We start from the raw sequence: 18,971 nt of genomic DNA on the forward strand, positions 1-18,971 counted from the left end.
CTACCCTAACTAAAGTTCTTTAATATTACACAGTATCTTTCTCTGTGGCTTGTTATTCATCAGTGCTGCCAAGATATTAGCTGATGTGCTTCATGAAATGTTTGTATGAATGCTGAACTATAGAGTTTTGTTACAGTGGTAACACTACTGAGTGCTCAGAATCTTCATTTTCATCCAGAGATATTACTTTAAAATACAATTGTAAACTGGTGGATCAGCTCCCCAGCTTGGGACAAACAGACACACCCAGTTTCATTTGTAGCCTTTTCCACAGGGCTCTGTTTATTCTCCAGCACAAAACAAATGCATCAGCCCTGTTCTTGACTGAGGTTGTGGGCCCACCTCTGGTAACTGAAAGTTCTGGACCTCCGCAGCCTACCGAGGGGGAGGAGTGGTCTGAAGGGCCTGCTTGCCCTCTTGCAGCCTTCTGATGCAGCCACAAGAGAGTAAGCTTTCAGCGCGCTCCTGGTTCCCGGCCCCCTAATGGAGTTGAGGCCTTGCTTTATATCCTCCAGCTGGAAATCTGACCCAATAACTAGATGTTTCTCAGTTGGGCCTGGGTCAGTAGTTCCCAGCACTGTCCTGCTGGTCTTCCCTCCAGAAGAGGGCTTTCTGTTGTATGTCACCCCTGCCCATCAAGGAAAGGTCTTAATAGCAAGTCTCCCAGACGTGGTCTACAGACCTGGGCTATCAGGGCTCATGCTAGCACTCTAAAGCTGTGCTGTGTAAAGAGCACTTTGTAGTTGTGGCATGGGCTGAAGATCTGACTTGGAAGCCTCAGGAGGGGCGTGGGCTTCAGATCCCCATGGTATTTTTAATAAAATTTAACATATATCAAACAAAATCTGACATGCCATAATGGGCCATACTGCAAAAAGATTAATATGTGGAAATTATTCCAGTTTGTGAGAAATGTCAGTCCGAATTCTAGAAATGATTACTGTCTTTTTACAACAAAAGGCATACATTGATTAGTTTTATTATGAGCAATGCTGCCACCAATACCCAGAACTCCCACATTAATCAAGAGTCAGATGAAAATCTCTGCAGTTTTCTTGTTTTTTTGTGTGTTTGTTTTTTGTGGGATTTTTAATAGTTACTGATAATGAAACTGCCAGTCTCTCAATCTGTAGCCCATAAAATGAGGAGAAATTGATCCCTTCCATATTAACATAGAAGGCTATCTTTTAGTTTATGTCCACATATGTTCAAGTTTAAGCCTAATTGTAACCTATGTAATGATATTTCAACTATAATTTTCTTCTGACTTCTTGAATCTTTTCTCTTACAATGCACTAGGTTATAGTGAAAGATTTATTTTAATTGTGTAGCTTTGATATTTTTAATAAATTTTAACATCATACAAAAATAGAATTTCCGTTTCTAAATTTAGTATCTTAGAGGTAATCAAAGTGAGTTTATTGTCCAGCTCTACCCTTTTCCCGTACAGATAAAATTGGTTAACAGGTTTTTTTACTTATGGATATTTATTTTATTAAGAATATAACAAACTTTAAAATGATTGCATGTATCTTGGTGGTGACATTAAAACTTAGTGAGGAGTCTTATATTCTTTTCATTGCTTTTACGTCTGACCTCACATTCAGGTTTTTTTGTTGTTGTTGTTGCTATGTTCGTTATCTGGCTGTACAGATAATTTACTTTTCAAAAACACATTTTTTTCAAGTGTATGTCCTTGTGCTTTGTGTTGTCCTTGTTAAAATTGTTATATATGTATCCAGCATTATCCTTTGGCCTAAAACTGGCAGTCTGTTATCAGATGTCTTGTGGAGGTTAGGTTTTTTTGGTGTTTTGTAGGTTCATATACATCTAGTAGAAATTTAATGAAAAATAGAGAAAGAATAGAGTATTTAATTTTGTAAAATAAACAAATGGTCTCTTATGAAATAATTTTAACTTCTTTCTTGCAGAGTGCTCATTTGGCCATGATTGATACCCTGATGATGGCATATACAGTAGAGATGGTCAGTGTTGAAAAAGTGATTGCATGTGCTCAACAGTATTCAGTCTTCTTCCAAGCCACAGACCTGCCCTATGACATTGAGGATGCTGTCATGTACTGGATAAATAAGGTAAGGACAAAGCAAACATATGCTTAGATTGAAGAGACAATCAACATGATTCTGCAGCCATGAATGGAATGTATGTGTATTCCAGACTTATCTCATATAGGATGTTCATTTTTCACTTTCAGCAAGGATAAGAAAAAGTTAAGTTTTAATAATCAATTTAAAATGTTATTGAAATCAAAATTATGACTGCAGTGTATAGTATGAAGAAAAGAATGTAAGACAGACATGAAACCTGACCAGTTATTGATGAATTTTGATGACATGATAAAGTTGTTGATAAATCATTTAGCAGAACCTATAGATATCCTTGGCTTTCTCTAGTGTAACGGAACCCAGTTTGAAACTGGGGTCTCTGTTGTACCTAAGCATATCTTGAGTATGAGGTTTTCAACCTGATTACTTACTACATAATAAACAGAATTTCCAGATATTATAGTAGCCTATTGTAATAAAATGTACCTATCAGCATCCAGCATATTCAGAAACAGATAACACGCTGCTGCCAAATCTGCTGGTACAGATGGCCCCAGAGTTCTGTCTGATGTGCAGTAAACATTGCTTCATGCTTTCAGCGAGTCCTATGATGGTGATAATTTAGTGGCCCCTGAAAAATTATTTCTCCCTTTTGTATCGGTCATAGCTGGGGGCATATCACAGGTTCCTCCTCAACATGTTTAACTGGAAACCTCAATCCAGCATTCCCTAAATCAGGGATTCCCAAACTTTTTACTAAGGAGACCCACTGACTGCATTTTGTCTTTTTCTGCAACTCACTCAGATTCCAAAATTGTGGGAAAGCCACAATAGGCCAGCATCCTCCTCCTTGCCTCACTAAGGGGGCAGAGATCAACCACAGAAGTGCCCTCCACCCTGGCACCGCGACCCTAATGCCAGTCCGCTGCAGCAGGGAGACCCGGGGTCGGGTACAAGAGGGAAGGAGGGCCAGGGAAGAATGGAAATCAGCCTGCCTTACACTCATGCTGCTGCGGCACGGCCTGTTCTGTGGATTTGGGCCCAGCTCTCCACCCTGGGTATTGCAACGTGGTGCATAGGATGATAGCATCACTCAGGTTTGGCCTGGCTGCTCCTCTGCCAGGTTCAGAGCACAGAAAGCCAGGCCCAGTCCAGTGGAACAGGAGCCACTACTGCAGGGTGAGTGTGGAGCAGGCTCACTCTCCAGCACACACACACGTGTATAGATGCCCTTTGGGGCCTCCCCTCTATACCAGGTCCACAACCCACTGAGAAGCTTCCCTTGACTCGGTGGTGGGTTGGGATCCACCAGTTGGGAAACAGAGCCCTAACTCTCTCCATAAACATACACTGATTCTAGGACAAAGCATCACCATCTTAGGAGTTTGGGGCAAATGAGGTTGAGGGGAGGTGGGGTTGGATAATGTTGCACCCTGAATCTTGAGGCTTGCAGCCAGGGGTCCAATTTTGTGTCTTTTGCTTTGAGCCCTAGGTTGGCTTCAACAGACCCTGATCATATTGACTATCATGTTTCAGTTGTAAACCCAGTCAGAAGACTGCTTCTTTTAAAAACAGAATTGGTCATTTGAAAATTTTGTCTCTTTAGGTAAATGAACATTTGAAAGACATTATGGAACAGGAACAAAAACTAAAAGAGCATCATAGTGTAGAAACTCCAGGAGGTCAAAAGGTAGGTGTACATGTTTAAATATTTAACTGTGAGGATGTGCATACATATGTAAACAAGACTTGCTTTTGTACAACATGTAAAGTTACATTATAAATTCTTTATTAAATCTAGCCAACACTACAGTTGAATTGAGCACTCTAATGATGCTCAGTACCCAACAGCAAACATTTCTGGTGATTCCTGGTAATCTTAGGAGCATTTTGCTTTTTAACAAGCCAAAACGAGCACATATGAACACTGCTGTAGTCCTGATATGTCTGCTGAGAGCAGGGTGTACAGTATGCTAAAGTAAGAGAGAAGGCTTTTAGTTCAAAATTGCAACAAGCTATCAAAGTTTCACTTCTTCAGTTAAATCCATTTTAAAAATGAGTTTCATGCTTTGTGTTCCCTTTTGTCCTCTTTGCCAAATCAAAGATTGACAATGTGGAAAGATCTTTGTGGCAATATACATATGACACATTAGTCCTAAGAACAGTATATAATAAATACTACTTAAAAAAAAAAAAAAAAGAGGCTGCAGACAGATCTAACTCTTAAAAAGCAACATACATCTTTAGAAGTTCTTTTTGGCATAGCTTTTAGATATCTCCCTTCTATTACATAGGGTTTTGTCTTTGGGTTTTTTTTTGTTTTTTTTTTGAAAGTTTCTAATAGTGTGGAATAGCAAGAAGCATCACTTTGGTTACAGTCCATAATAATGGTTGGTTACTAGCCTAAACATGAATACAGTCAAATACATGGTATTCTATACTTTTTTCTGTCAGGAGTTTTTCCCTGATGTTCCTGGCACTGAGTCAGTTAAAAAGCATCTTAGTCAAAGTCATGATACTAAGGAAGGATTCTGTGGATTCCAGAGTGTGGGAACAATTCACTCTGGAGAAATGCTTATTATTGAGGGGAAGGATTCCTCTTATCTCTAGACGTGTTTTGGTATTGATGTAAAAGAAGCTATTATAGTTACCATACAACTCTACCTGTACTTTCCTCCCTATTCTCTTTTAATTTAAGGAGTAATTTTCCTTCCCACCCTGTTTTGAAGGAGCCAGAAGGATGCCTAGCTGTGTGAATTATTTGGTTTTTAAAAAAAATGATAAAGGTTCTTTTAAAAATTGTAAATTTAAATTAGAGCTTAGCACAGAAAAGTTTCTGGCATATGAGAGAAGGGCTCTTGCTTGTTGTTTAGTTCAAATAATGTAAGATATGCCAAGTAGAGAAATTCTTTGACTTTTTCGTACTTTAAAAGGGTAGTCTTGTTGATGAGGTCAAAAATAATTGTAACTGCCCCATACTTACATTTTATCAATATTTGCAAATAAGGCCCTATCCCAGGAACAGCTTAAGTTTATAGCAATAGCAATGAAACAGTGAAACAAAAAAGGATTAATTTCTGACATCTACAAAATACGGATTGAAATTGACATGCAGGAATGTAGTAAGTTTTATGAGCAGATGGATTAAAGATTTTAATAGGAAATAGCATAGGAAAAATGACTGAAAATATAGTAGAAAGGTCAGTCATCTCATATTTGTATTACCAATGTGGAAAACTGCTTAAGACTCTTTACCAATGGTATGCTGTTAGCTAACTGAAATGCAATATTTTCAAAGTAGGAACAGCATGCTGGAGGGAATGTGGAGTAAAAGGAACTTTTTATCAACATATAATCATTGTGCCGTCATTCATAGCTTCTGGTCCAAAATTAGAGAACAATGAAGGCTACTTACTCAAAATAATATGACTTAACAATGATATTAGGCCTCCCTGAAAGAGAGACCTCACAATGGAGAGATCTCTTACAACAGTAAAAGTAGCCTGGTAGCCCATCTGATCTTGACTTAGTAATACGGAGGGAAAAAAATTATCCCCCTGCTTTCTTTGCATAGTGCTGTAGAGTAAGGGATGTCCTTGCCATAGAAAAGCACTCATTAGATTGGGTTAAAACAAGCTAAATATCTGGATATATTATTGTCTTCCATTAGAGACTCAAAAGGGAAATTAAATAGCAGTAAGGACTCCATGACTTTAGGCTTTCTTGAAATATTGAGGGGGGCCAATATGGTTGAGATTTTTTTAAAATAATGAACGGACTAAAAGAGGTATAGAAACAGAAATTTGTCTTACGAGGAGAAATATTTTATGTTATTAACTATTTAAAGACTACTGTTGTCTGCAGATTTGATCATATGAATGTGCATGATGGAAATATTTTGTATAAAATATTGTATTTTTATGTTGCTTATTTTATTTATTATTATTATTATTTACATTGTGGTAGCATTCAAGGACCCAATCATGGATCTGGGCCCCACTGTGGTTGGCACTGTACAAACATATAACGATCACATGCTTCAAAACTCTTTACAAATTGTCACTAAGGCCTTGTCTACATCGGAATTTTAGACACCATTGAACCAGTGCAGGTGTAGCATGATTTATTTTGGTATAAATCATGTTACCCAGTGTAAGTGCCTTTATGCTAGGTGTTCACACCAGTGCAGGCAAGCTCTACGGCTCCAGTATATTCCTGAATATATTTTTTTAACCTTTTAGAGATTGCTGGGGGACATGGCAACACTTGCTGTAATAAAGTGTTATCCTTCATGTTTAAAGGCATGAAGAGAAATGACAGTAAAATTATATGGAAAATGAGTTTAAAATATTAATTACATCTTAAAGCTTCAATTTGTTATGAAAAATTAAATCAGCTTCTGGAAAAATAAATCTTGTACCTAAATAAGTTTTAGTACAGATAAATCTACCCACAATACATTGCTTGAACGCTAACATAGATTCACAAACCCCGCAAATTAGATTTTCATAAATGTTTAAATGCATGATCTTCCAGATGTGTTGCATGAGATCCATAAATCCCTTTATGGAAAAACAGAAGCTTTTCCTCAGTTTATAGAAGTGCTTTGGCATGCCGTATCTTTTAATGGTGCTTGTAATAGTGAGGTTCAGAGCTTTATAATATTGCTTGTACCTAAAAATTTTACTGTAAAAGCATTTTACAGTGTATTTATATTCACCTGAAGCATTTCCTGAGCTTTATAATATATAAGAGCCTGCTAACTTCATTTATGTGTAAATATAATTAAATAATTATAATAATTAAAAAATAATAATTAAAAAAATGAATAATTTATTTGAAAAAAAGGCATTCAGCCAGCTCTATTTAGTATCTAAAGGTTATTTTCTTATGTTAAATGCAGGAAGATAAAGTATAGTATATTTTGTACTCATTTGTATCACATTTTACCCAATTTATCGAAATCCATTGCTTGTTACTTAAATATCACCACCTCCTAAGCTCTCACTGGTCTTTTAGGCCAGTGGCCAACCTGCCACAGTTGAGTCTCTGCCATTCATTACTCCTCTTACGTCCCATTTCTGCTAGAAACACACTCCTTAAGTACAGTGCATCTCACATACTGTACTTTGACTATCACTTATTACTAAAGTTAATAGCTCTCACACGTAGACACTGCTGCTGAGATTTTGAAACTCATCACAGTCTCAGGTAGAAATTATATTTTCGCCACATGGAACATATTGAACCACTCTACAGAATAGTAAAGTGTTTTGTTTTGTTTTTTAAATTGTAACTCAAGCCATCCTTTTAACCAAGTTGACTGGAATTTCCATCAACAGCTTTCTATTAAGGTGCTATGATCAGCTTAATTGTTCAGTATAATGCTGTCACTATCAAATGTCTTTCAGTATTCACACACACACTTTGGTGCAGCACACTGTTCATCTGTTTCCAGGCTCTGACTTGTCATCCCTGTACTCCATTTCTTTTTTCACAGCTCACTGCCAGTGAGATGTCATTTACAGTGTATATCTTTGTTGACCCCCAACATCTAATACTGACAGCTGTGCAACAGACTCAGTTATGCTCATGGGCTACTATTCTACTGCTGCTGACATACAATTGCAGCTGTTACTACTGACTATCTGTGTGATGTTACCTTTTTCTATCATTTTCATTCCCTGCCTGGGAACTAAGTTACTGGTATCAGTAGGCATTGTAATTAGGTCAAACACCCAACATTGAATTCTGCGGTTGTAATATCCAAAGCAATGTAATTACACTTTTTAGATTATTCAGATACATTACATACCCTTTCTAAATAAGCAGCGTTCCAAATACTTAAACAAACAAAACAAAAAATAAAAAGAACTCCACATTTACAGTGAAGTTAGGCACCTAAGTGTAAGTGGCATGATTTTCAGAAATGCTGACCACCCAGACTCTATTGGATTGAAAGCTCAGGATGGTCACCACTTTGAAAATGAGGCCATTTAGTTACCTTAATTTAAGCACCTACATCTTGAAAATATTGGCCTTAGTGTTCACATGCAGTTCTAGCTTTATGTTTACATCTGGAGCCCATCACTACCCTCCTTCCTTGATGCTGCTTGTAGCCTTCAGCATGTTGCTTCCATTAGGACTTGAAAACCTAATAAATCAGGGGGTTGATATTTCCATTGTGCCTCTTCTGCTTCTTTCCATCACCCTTTCCAGACTGAGGCCCTCTGCTGTAATGTGGGTTCTCCATGTGGCTGGCATAGTTTGAATTTCAGAAGTACCTTGTTCTATAGCAGTGGTTCTCAAACTTTTGTACTGGTGACCCCTTTCACATAGCAAGCCTCTGAGTGCAACCTCCCATATAAATTAAAAACACTTTTTTATATATTTAACACTATTATAAATGCTGGAGGCAAAGAGGAGTTTGGAGTGGAGGCTGACAGCTCACGACCCCCTGAGGAGTCCCAACCCCCACTTTGAGAACCCCTGTTCTATAGCTTTAAGCATTGTTGAAGGTTCTTCCTGTTTGTATGGGCTGCTACTTCAGCCACATACTGCTGAGACTTCTAATTTCCTGAGGTTTTCTAAGCTGTAGCTCTCAGGGATAGGCATGATCTTGGAAGCCTGTTTTTCTGTCATTCTGGAGCTTGAACTGGAAAAGGATCAGGGAGTGAGAATGTTTCTATCTCCCCAATAAGCACAAATAGCCAAGCAGGACTGGGAAGAAAAGATCTTTATGAAGATTTCAAGGACCTGAAGACCTATTTTTCATTTTAGTTTCTGACCAAACAGAAATAAGATTGCTTATGCTAGAAACAGGCAAAATTATTCAGTAAACTTTATAATTCTCTTCTATTTCCTACTTTGATAAATTTCACTCTTGCCAGGAATAGTAGAAAACTGAGTATATAACCCTCAAAGCCTGCCAGACAGTTTTACTTCAGTTTATTTAGAAATGCTATAATAAATCTTTAGAGAGCAACTAAATTAGTGTTTTGTTGAAAAAAACATTTAAATGATTATTTATTGTGAATTAATAATTTGATTGTCTAGATTAGCTAACATATTAAATAGCCCAGACCTAACTTCTGCCTCATTCCCTAATCTAGACAAACCCAACAGTAAGCATTAATTACATATAACTGGGAGATCTTTGAGTGTAATGTCTTTGCAAATCCATTTGCATTTTCCCTCTTCTTTGGGTTTTATTAGATTTCAGTGAGGTGGGGAGGAACTGGACCCAGTTGACAGGAAGTGTTTTAATAAGAATGGTTGGAATGTTCAGATCCAGAGGTGGTTGGGCATTTATCACCTAAAACTTAACCACTTCTAAATGGTTATGGGATTCTCCAAATACAGAAGGCCAATCTAACACAGTGGCTTTGCAGAGGAAATACCTTGAGTTCAACCACTCCTCGTGCACAGCCTTTTGCAAGTAAAAAATTATTTCATATTCAGACTAAATGAAATCTGTTTCCTTGCTACAGTTACTTTCCATAGTTTAAAAAGTATGTAGTAAAGACAAAATTCCATACAGCAAACAACTATGTAAAATAACAGTGAGCTTTCACATACTTTGACTTTTTTACAATCTTTCAGTGAGTAAACCTTTTATAATAATGCAGCATGTCTAGATCTTTTTAATAACTACATAAACATACAAAATATATACTTCCTTTGCAATATATTTTCTGCTTCAGTATAAAACATATGAAAATTAGCTTCATCTGCACTTATAACCATTCCTTAAAAGTTTTCATTTGTACAATCAAGTTAATTTACCCTTTGGCAGAACTTGCTTTGTGTATTTGCTATACTACAATAACAATGGTGGTTCTTCAAGTGTTTGCAGACATGTATTCCACTCAGGTGTGTGTGTGTCCAGCGCACCAAAGCTGGAGAACTTTCCCTTGCAGTTCCCAAAGGCACAGAGCTGGAACCCTCTGGCCCTTAGCTCCTCCTCTACCTATTTTAAAGGTAGCACTGCCCTTCCCAAACCCTAGTTCCTTCTTACCACCTCATGGCTGGAGTCAGAGTATTCTGGGTCTTATTTTACCTCAAACTTCTCTCTCTGTCTTTCTGGGATTTTATCGTCTCTAGTTACTGACTAGTTAGTATAGTTAAATAGTACGCATAGGTTTAGTTTGTAATAGGATAGACAGTTATCCTGGGTGATGCCCTCACTAGGATTTAAACATGATCTGTGGTGGCAAGTGGCTATCCCCACTAGTGACCCCAGCACATGGTGTTTATTGTGCCTGGAAGAAGGACGCATCAAAGAAAGGTTCAGCAAGATTCAGATTCTTTTCCCAGGAGTAGGTGAGCTTATTCTCCTTCCTTTGGTTCTCTTAGAAAAAGATCTCATAAAATAGATGGGAGCTGTTCCAAACCTATGAAAGATTCCTTCTCCTGTTCTAAATGGAGTGTAGAGCAGCATCATGATTCATCCAGTACTCGAGATAGAGCATGTCCATCTACCTGCTCTTTGGTACCGAGGTGAGAGCAAGTAGACTCCATACTGTTGACTCTAACACCACTTGTGGGACATCCGTTGAGTCCATCACCGACAACATCTATGTCAGCACAAGCTGTGTCCACACAGATGTCATATCAGGGAAGATTGGCATTGCTTTGCCTGTCTGTTCCTGACTCTCCTTTGATTCAAGAATGCTCAACTGTAGTGCTTTCTTCGTCAGTGTCCTTGGCACCATCTGAACTAGTTTTAGACCCCTCATCATTGTTGGCACTGTCTTCTGTGCCTTTTCCAGTTCAGGGTGCAGGGTTGAGGTCACCCACCCTTTTGGTACTGAGAAGCATGTCAGCACAGTTACTACCTTTTGTATCAGTGACAACTGCAGAGCACACTGCTTCTGTAGGAATAGGAACGGCTTCAATTTCAGTGCAGACATTTGCTCTGGTACTGAGTGTAAGGTCCATATCAGTGCTTAAAGTACTGAGTGCTTTATCTTTCTCGGTACTGATGAGCTGAACTTCAGATGAGGCAGGATGTTTGCTGGCCCCATCAGGGATGGCTATTCTGTTGCCTCTGTTGACAACTTGGAAGATTCCTCAGGGTTGGAGACATCTTCCTTCTCTCTGTTGCCTTCTAAGTATTGCTTTTGAAAAACACCAAGACTTCCTGGGGATCACCATTGGTACTAATATTGCGAATGGTTTCATAGTTGAGAGAGGACTTCTTGGCCCAGTTCCTACTGGCCATCTATGCCGTATCCCTACCCACTATGGCCTTTTGGGGATCCCTGGGATGTTCCACAGTCAGTGAGGTTCTGATCAATGGCACAGTCCTATTCTGCTGGGAGCCTCTCCTACTGAGCCTCTATCACTGCAGTCACAAATGGCAGTTGCTCCGGTGGAACTGGTTCAGTCTGAATTGTTGTTATGGGCATCACAGGAGATTCCGCTGGCTTTGTTTCCTTCCTCTTCTTCATTGCTAGACAACGCTGTAATACCAGAATATTCCTCCCCTGTATGTGAGGATTTTAAATAATATCAGGACCTCCTGAGGCTCATGGTTTCAGCCTTCTGTATTCAGGAGAACATCCATAAGTTACTGTATATTCTCCTATCCTCAGCTCCAGGGAAAGTGGCTCTCCCCATAAATGAAGTGATCTTGGAACCAGCAAGGACTCTATGGAACACTCAAGCTTCCCTACCACCCACAACGAAGTGTACAGATAAAAGATGTAACGTGCCTCTGCATGGTTTTGAGTGCATCTATTTGCATCCAGTACTTAAATTTCTTCTTGTAATGGCAGCTAATGAGAGGTTAAGACAGGGAGATACAAACTGACACCAAAGAACAAGGATTTTAAAAGATTGGATGTGTTTGGGAGGAAAATGTATTCTACCTCTTCCTTACAAATGCATGTTGCCAATCAGCAGGCACTTTTATCAAAGTATGACTTTTGTAAATTGGGAAGCAATGGCAAAATTAACAGATAATTTGCCCAGAATCCTGTAGCGAAGAGTTGAAGGCTTTCATTGCAGAAGGCTGTTGAGTGGCAGAAACATCACTACGGTTAGTTTGAGACATGGCTGATACTACTTCTAGAGTTAAGGCCTCTGCTGTAACAATGAGAAGGACTTCATGGTTGCAGAACTCTGGTATAACTTCTGAGGTCCAACAGACAATTGAGGACCTACCCTTTGACAGTCAATTTTTATTTTCAGAGAAAACTGATGAAACATTACATTCCCTTGAAGACTCAAGCTATGTTGTGTTTGTTGAGGGGTTTTACCTCAGTGTTAAAGATGCATCACTTCCCGGAACAACAACAATAGCAGCAATATCACCCTCAGCAGTTCTTTAGTTCAAATTATCCTGCAGGATAATTCTCCAGAAAGAGGCACAAGTCTCATAGAAGTAAGTCTTCTGGTCCCATTTTTAACGCATCAGCCTGTCCTTTATCTGTTTTGGGAAAGCAGCCTACTCAACACTTTCCCTGAGGTTGGCATTCCAGTTCTCAAGCTTCATGCTATTTCCCTTTTGTTTGGGAACAGGCTATCCCTTTTCTACAGGGTTTGGGAGTCAATAACTATGGACAAGTGGGCACTAAGCATTGTGGGACTGGGGTATGCCGTTCAGTTCCAGTCTGTTCACTCTTCCCACTCAACTACTCTTTCCCTTTTCAGGAACCTCTCTCACTAGTTTCTGCTCCTTCAATATGTGCAGACTCCAGGCTTTGGGGGCCATAGAGGAGTTTCCACTTCAAAATCAGGGAAAGAGTTTCTACTCATAGTACTTCTTGATCCCCAAGTCCAAGGGAAGGTTGAGACCTAACCTCAGTCTCTGTGGTTTCAACAAGTACATCAGATACATGAGACTGTGCATGGGTACCCTAGGGAGTATTCTCCCGCTCTGAATCACAATAGCCGGTTTGCAGCCCTCAATCTTCAGGATGCCTACTTCCATATGGTAATCTTCCCAAGTTATAGGAGGTTTATGAGATTTGTAGAGGAGGTCAGCCTTATCAGTAAGTACACTGTGCTTCCCTTTGGCTTTTCCTCCATTCCATGGGTATCTACCAAACGCTTCACTCTAGTTTAAGAATATCTCAGAACAAGAGGAATTCTTGTCTGCCCAAACCTGGACAATTGGTTAATGAGAGGCAAGTCCAAAAAACAAGTCCTCTTTAATACCAATTCACATTATGTCTCTTTGATCATCTGAGTCTGATTTTGAACAAAGGAGCGTTGACATTAATGCTAATTGAACAAACTGATCAATTAGGTCCCTACTAGACTAATAAATTTGAGAGTGATTCTGCCAAACAAACGGTTTCAAGCAATTTGTCACCTGTGTCTGGCACTTCAATCTTAAACTTCAACCACAGTCCTTGTGTGTGTGAAATTCTACACCATATGGCTTCATGCACTTATGTAGTCCAGGCTGTGAGATTGTGCCTTCATCCTCTTCAAATGTGGTTGAAGTCAGTTTATTGCCCAAGTTGTCAGTTGTTGGACAAGCTTGTCCAAGGTCCTTCAGTGATCCTGGACTTCTTACAGTGGTGGACAGTTCTGAGCAATATATGCCAGGGTATTCCCTTTGGTTGTTTTCCAACAACCAGGATTATAGTCACCAATGCTTCCTCAATAGGTTGGGGAGTTCATCTAGAAACACTGAAAATTCAGGGCTCATGGTCGAAAAGGAGGCTTCCTTTCATATCAACATCCTGGAGCTTCAAGCCAATTACAATGCCTGCCCAGCCTTTCAGAATCACATTGGGGTGCAGCAGTTCATATGCGCACCACCATCACCACCACAATGTATTATGATCTTAGGATGCAATAAAATTTTGGCAGTTCTGGATCAAGGAAAGTATAATTCCTGCAGCTGCTCATTTACCTGGGGTCCAGAATCACTACTTCAATCATCTCAGTAGGAATTTCTCCCAGAATCACAAGTGGTGTGCCAAGTTCCATCTTCTTACAAGGGACATCCTGATTATAGACCAGTTTGAGACGAGACAACTAGAAGTACTGTCATTTTTTTGCTCTCAAATAGGTCTCAGTCCAGGCTCCTTAACAGATGCCTTCCATCTGAACTGGGGATCGGCATTGATGTATGCCTTTCCCCTGGTACCACTCATTCCTCATTATTCTTAAACTGAAGTTGGATCATGCCAAACTAATTCTTACTGCAACAGTTTGGCCAAGGCAATGTTGACTCTCTGACCTACTCAGTCTGTCATTTCGACCTCCCACTACCCTTCCTCTTTATCATAATCTGCTGACTCAGCACCACAGTTGAGTTTTGCATCCAGTGTTCAGAAGTCAACACCTCATGGCATGGATCCTGCATGGTTAGATGAGGAGGCAGAGGAATGCTGTTTGGAAGCTGTTTAGTAAGTGCTATTCAGTAATAGAAAACCGTCCACAAGAGCTACCTATTTGACCAAGTGGAAGCGGCTTTTGATGTGATCGCTAGCCTGGGGATTCAACAAAGGCTAGCTTGCATTTGGGACATTTTGAAGTATCTGCTACACCTTCAATCCTCTGATCTGTCTCTCAGCTCCTTGAAGATCCAATAACAGGTGATCTTGGCGTTTCATCCTCTGATCCAAGTGAAGTCAATTTTCTCTAATACCATGGTAGCAAGATTTCTAGGAGGAGTCATTAGTCTCCACCCAGCAGTGAAAGAGCCAGTTCCCTTGTGAGACCTTAATACTGTGTTAACTGCTCTTATCGGGCCTTCACTTGAGCCCCTGGCAACCTGTTCTCTGTCCCACCTGTGCCAGATGACAGCTTTTCTTCTTGCTATAACATCTGCAAGGAGAGTATGTGAACTGCAGGTCCTAATGGTATATGCAATTTACACAGTTTTTCAAAGACTGACTGGCCCTATGGCCACATCCAAGATTTTTGTTGGAAGTGGTTTCCCAGTTTCACCTTAACCAAGTAATATTTTTGCTATTCTTTCCCAAACAGCAATCAAATACATATGAACAGCAACTTAATTCATTGGATATGAGATGATGCTTGGCGTTTTACCTAGAGAGGACTACGCTTTTTCATTCATCACCTCATTTTTTGTCTCCTGTGCAGATCAAAGGAAGGGTCAGGCTGACTCTAGGCAGATTTCCAGGTGAATAACTTCCTGCATTGCAATCGCATATAAAGTAGCTGTTCCTCAGACCATGCTTCCTCAGAGATTATGGATTTATTTGATGAGGGCCCACCCAACATCAATAGCATTCCTAAGTGCTGTTTTGATATTGGACATTGGCAAGGCTGCTGCCCAGTCTTCTGTATATACTTTTATCAAGCACTATGTTGTTAGCACTGCGTCAAGGTCAGATGCAAACTTTGGAAAGGCAGTTCTGCAGTTGTTGAAGTAGACTCCATGTCCCACCACCTTAAGGTATAGTTTGTGAGTCAACTGAATGGAATACACATCTACAACCACTCAAAGGAAAAATGGTTCCTTGTACTGTAACTGCTGTTATTCTAGATGTGGGTGGAGACGTGTATTCTACAACCCAGCCTCCAGTCCCTCTGTATCAGAGTGTTTTGTCTTGACATTTGGAGCAAAGGAACTGAGAGGGGTTGGGGTGGCACTTCCATTAAATAGCCAGGGAAGGGGTTCAGGGCCAGAGGGCATGAGCATCATCCCTACTGGTACTGCTAGGAAAGGTTTCCAGTGTTGATGCACTGGGTGCTCACGCACCTGAGTGGAATACACATCTGCAGCCACGTCTCAAAAAATCAACAGTTACAGTACAGTAACTGTTTTTTTGTAATAAATATTTTTCTGAAACCTATAAGCACAATTAGGGACTAATCTAAAACCCTTTGAAATTAATGAAATAATTTCCATTGGTTTTTTTTTCAATGGGTTTGGGATTAAGTATTTAGAGTGAATTTACTTTGATTCTTTGCAAATCTAGTCTATATATTTTATAGACTATTTGATTAAATCCACCCATTCTGATCCCCCCGGCCCCTTCTCTAGAAGTAGCTGAAAGAAAACTATGCACATGAAAACTAGGTTATACATTCAGGTCATTGCCCATCATGTAGCGGATGCTAATGTGACTTGTAATTGCAAATACATGATTGCCTGCACCCCTCATTTTTCTGAAGATTGTCCTAGGACTATATTTACAAAATATTTTTCAACTTGTATGAAATGTTACTGGTTGGCATTGGAATTAACTGTTAAAAACCTCACTGGAATTTATAATGTTGCTGTACAAGCATGTTTAGACCTGTTACTATACATTGTGTGACCTTTTTTGCTTGCTTGCATATTCTGTGTTCTGAGTCATTTCTTTTTGATCATAGTCTCAGATGAATTCTTCATTTGGTAAAATTGATTGCATATCCTGGGTGCAATTAGATGTGTGAGGACATCAAATAAAATAATAGTAATTCTAAAAATGTGTCTTTTTAGTGTGGGAAAATTACTCTGATCGACAGAGACTGAAAACTATCATTTCCATTATTAGTTTTACTATTAAAGAATTTCATTTTATCATGTATGAAGGCTACAGTGTGGCATTTATTATGAAATTATAATACACTATTGTACAAAACTGAGAGTTTATAGCAAAATTTCTATGTAGGGATAAAGTATAAAATCTGATAAAAAAAATTTCCTTTTGCTTTTTGTTTTTTCTTTTTTCTACTGCTTCCGCTGAAGTCTCCTACCAAATGGTTTTGGAAACTGGTTCCTGTAAGTTTGCCTGACTGCTTCACCTTTGATCTAATAGCTTACAATGAGAATGCTGGTGTACTCATTCATTTCATTGATCTCAAATAGATTAGATTATAGTATAGTAGATTGCTGTCCGTAGGGTTCACATAGTTTAGAATCCAGTCTTTCAAGGTAATCTGGGGAAAATTAAAATTTAAGGTATGATTTTGGATCAGAAGTTGCTTTAAGAACAGTTGACATGCATCTGTAGTGGTTATGATATTTTACTTTTTAAAGCGCAGTGTGTTGCCTTCTCTGACCTCACCTCAGAATATAAAATATCCTCTCTGTACTCTCTCTAGTAAGGTTCTTTGCTTGGTTCATAGGCAAACTCCTATTCAGAGTGAATCAGAGCTGCTTGTGTACTTTATTAAGAAAGTTGATCCACAGAAGCCAACCTTTGTGGCATTTGAAGTTTTTAGACACTTATTAAAAGAGTGTATCTCACACATCATTTATCCTAGTTTCTGTCTTTTCAATTAGTGATGAGTATGTAGGGGAGCAAAACTTTGGTTATCCCCTTATTGTTAAAATTATAAAAGCATAATAATGAAGTCTGTGCTTCATTAATAACAAACTAAATTTATTTCCTTGATACTCTCTTTTCTGAGGGTGATCATTTTTCTTTATCATATTGTAATTTGCATTAAAATTGTATGCAGTTTGATTAATGTATCCCCTTGCTACACTTCAACAACAAAGATAATATGCTCTTTTCTCTGTCATCAATAAATCCATACTATAGGTATGGAGCTGCTTTGAGATTTACTTAGTCTGTAGATGTTCAAGTAAATGCTGTACTGCATTTGGTTCTGTTGTCCAAAATTGATCTTTCAATCAAATCACACATGTAGCACTTGGGCAGGCCCTCAGATAGTTTTGTTTTAACTAATAAGAGATGGTTTATATATTGCAAAGAGAGAAAAATGCACTTAGCAACTGCTTACTGTAAATCAAATTTTGCCATTGCCTAAAGAACAGCCTTAAAAAACAGTTTGTAATAGTGACTACAGCTGTTCTATTTCTAGCTGCTTGAACCCAAATTCATGAGTCTGTAGCATAAAAGTAATTCCTCTGCAGTTTTGTCTTTTTTCCACTATGCATTGCTATCTACGTATATTTAAAGAGACTATTCAGTTCTGGACTATGTAATACCATTTAAATGTTCTTATTTCAGGAATGAAAGGACAACAACATAACTAACATAGAGGAGTAAAGCCACAAGTGGGCTGTATATGGTTATTACAGACCTATGAAAATAAAGTACATCTCACATCAAAATCTAACATACAGTATTTCCATTAAACCAGAATGCTAGTGAAGAGCTGTTTCAGAATAAACCTTTTGTTGTTGCTGTTTTTGCATACAGTATTAGTTTACCCAGAGTTCTCCAGCAGTATATTAGAAACATCATATGTATTTGCCATGCAGTTATTAAAAGCAGTGCTGTACAATCTTTTGATAAATATGGTACTAGCATGTTGAGGTGTGTTATTTTGTTATGACCATGTTTATCATCACACTTTCTAAATAATTACAAGAGATTTTCTTCCAAATTAAAAGTAAAAAACAGTCACTGGTGGCTACACAGTAACCTGAAGTAGCGTAACATCTGTTGCCTTCTTTATCAAATGCTGAATAAGTTCCTTTTAAAACATGATACAAAATATACCTTGAGCAACCTAGTAGATTTGACTATATTTTAACTTATTTTTCATAAATTTGGGTATTTCTGCTCTCTCAGACAACCATCTTCTTCCAGGTCTACCTTAAAGGTTTGACAGTTTCCAAGAATAGTCTGTAGACAATGTTCCTAAGGCAACCTGAATCATCATTTAAGTGACAGGAAGCTTTCTCCCAGAAAGTCATTGTGTGGTGGCATAAATGTTTTTTAAACAAAATTGAGAGACTTTGTTTTTAAAACAATATATTAAATGATTGGGAGAAATTTTTAATTATGATTTTTGAGCCAGTCTGCATATTATTTGTTACTGCTTCTTTGCTATTGTTGTCTAATAATAAAATCAAATCTCAGTAAAACATTTCTCCTCATACTTCATTTCTAAATCATTTCCATGGTGGAAAAGCATAATTCTGTCTTTGTGACATTATAGTGATTTCCATGACAATAGATTAGATTGTCATGAGTAAAGAATTGCAAATTGGAGGGGGAGGAAAAAGCTCTG

At 38.5% G+C, this 18,971-nt stretch overlaps 1 protein-coding gene across 4 annotated transcripts in view; it reads left to right on the plus strand.

Annotated features, from left to right (window-relative positions):
- CAMSAP2 (calmodulin regulated spectrin associated protein family member 2) overlaps nt 1-18,971 on the plus strand; it is a 164,858-nt gene that overhangs the window by 91,395 nt on the left and 54,492 nt on the right. For 2 of the 4 annotated variants that reach the window (XM_030573089.1, XM_030573090.1), the window contains exons 3-5: nt 1,932-2,093; nt 3,673-3,756; nt 16,732-16,764. In XM_030573089.1, coding sequence (XP_030428949.1) covers nt 1,932-2,093; nt 3,673-3,756; nt 16,732-16,764 — 279 coding nt within the window. The remainder of the gene's footprint in view (nt 1-1,931; nt 2,094-3,672; nt 3,757-16,731; nt 16,765-18,971) is intronic. The other 2 variants (XM_030573091.1, XM_030573092.1) reach the window with 1 other exon arrangement.

This window comes from Gopherus evgoodei, chromosome 8 (genome assembly GCF_007399415.2).
Source record: "Gopherus evgoodei ecotype Sinaloan lineage chromosome 8, rGopEvg1_v1.p, whole genome shotgun sequence".
NCBI classification, from domain to species: domain Eukaryota; kingdom Metazoa; phylum Chordata; order Testudines; family Testudinidae; genus Gopherus; species Gopherus evgoodei.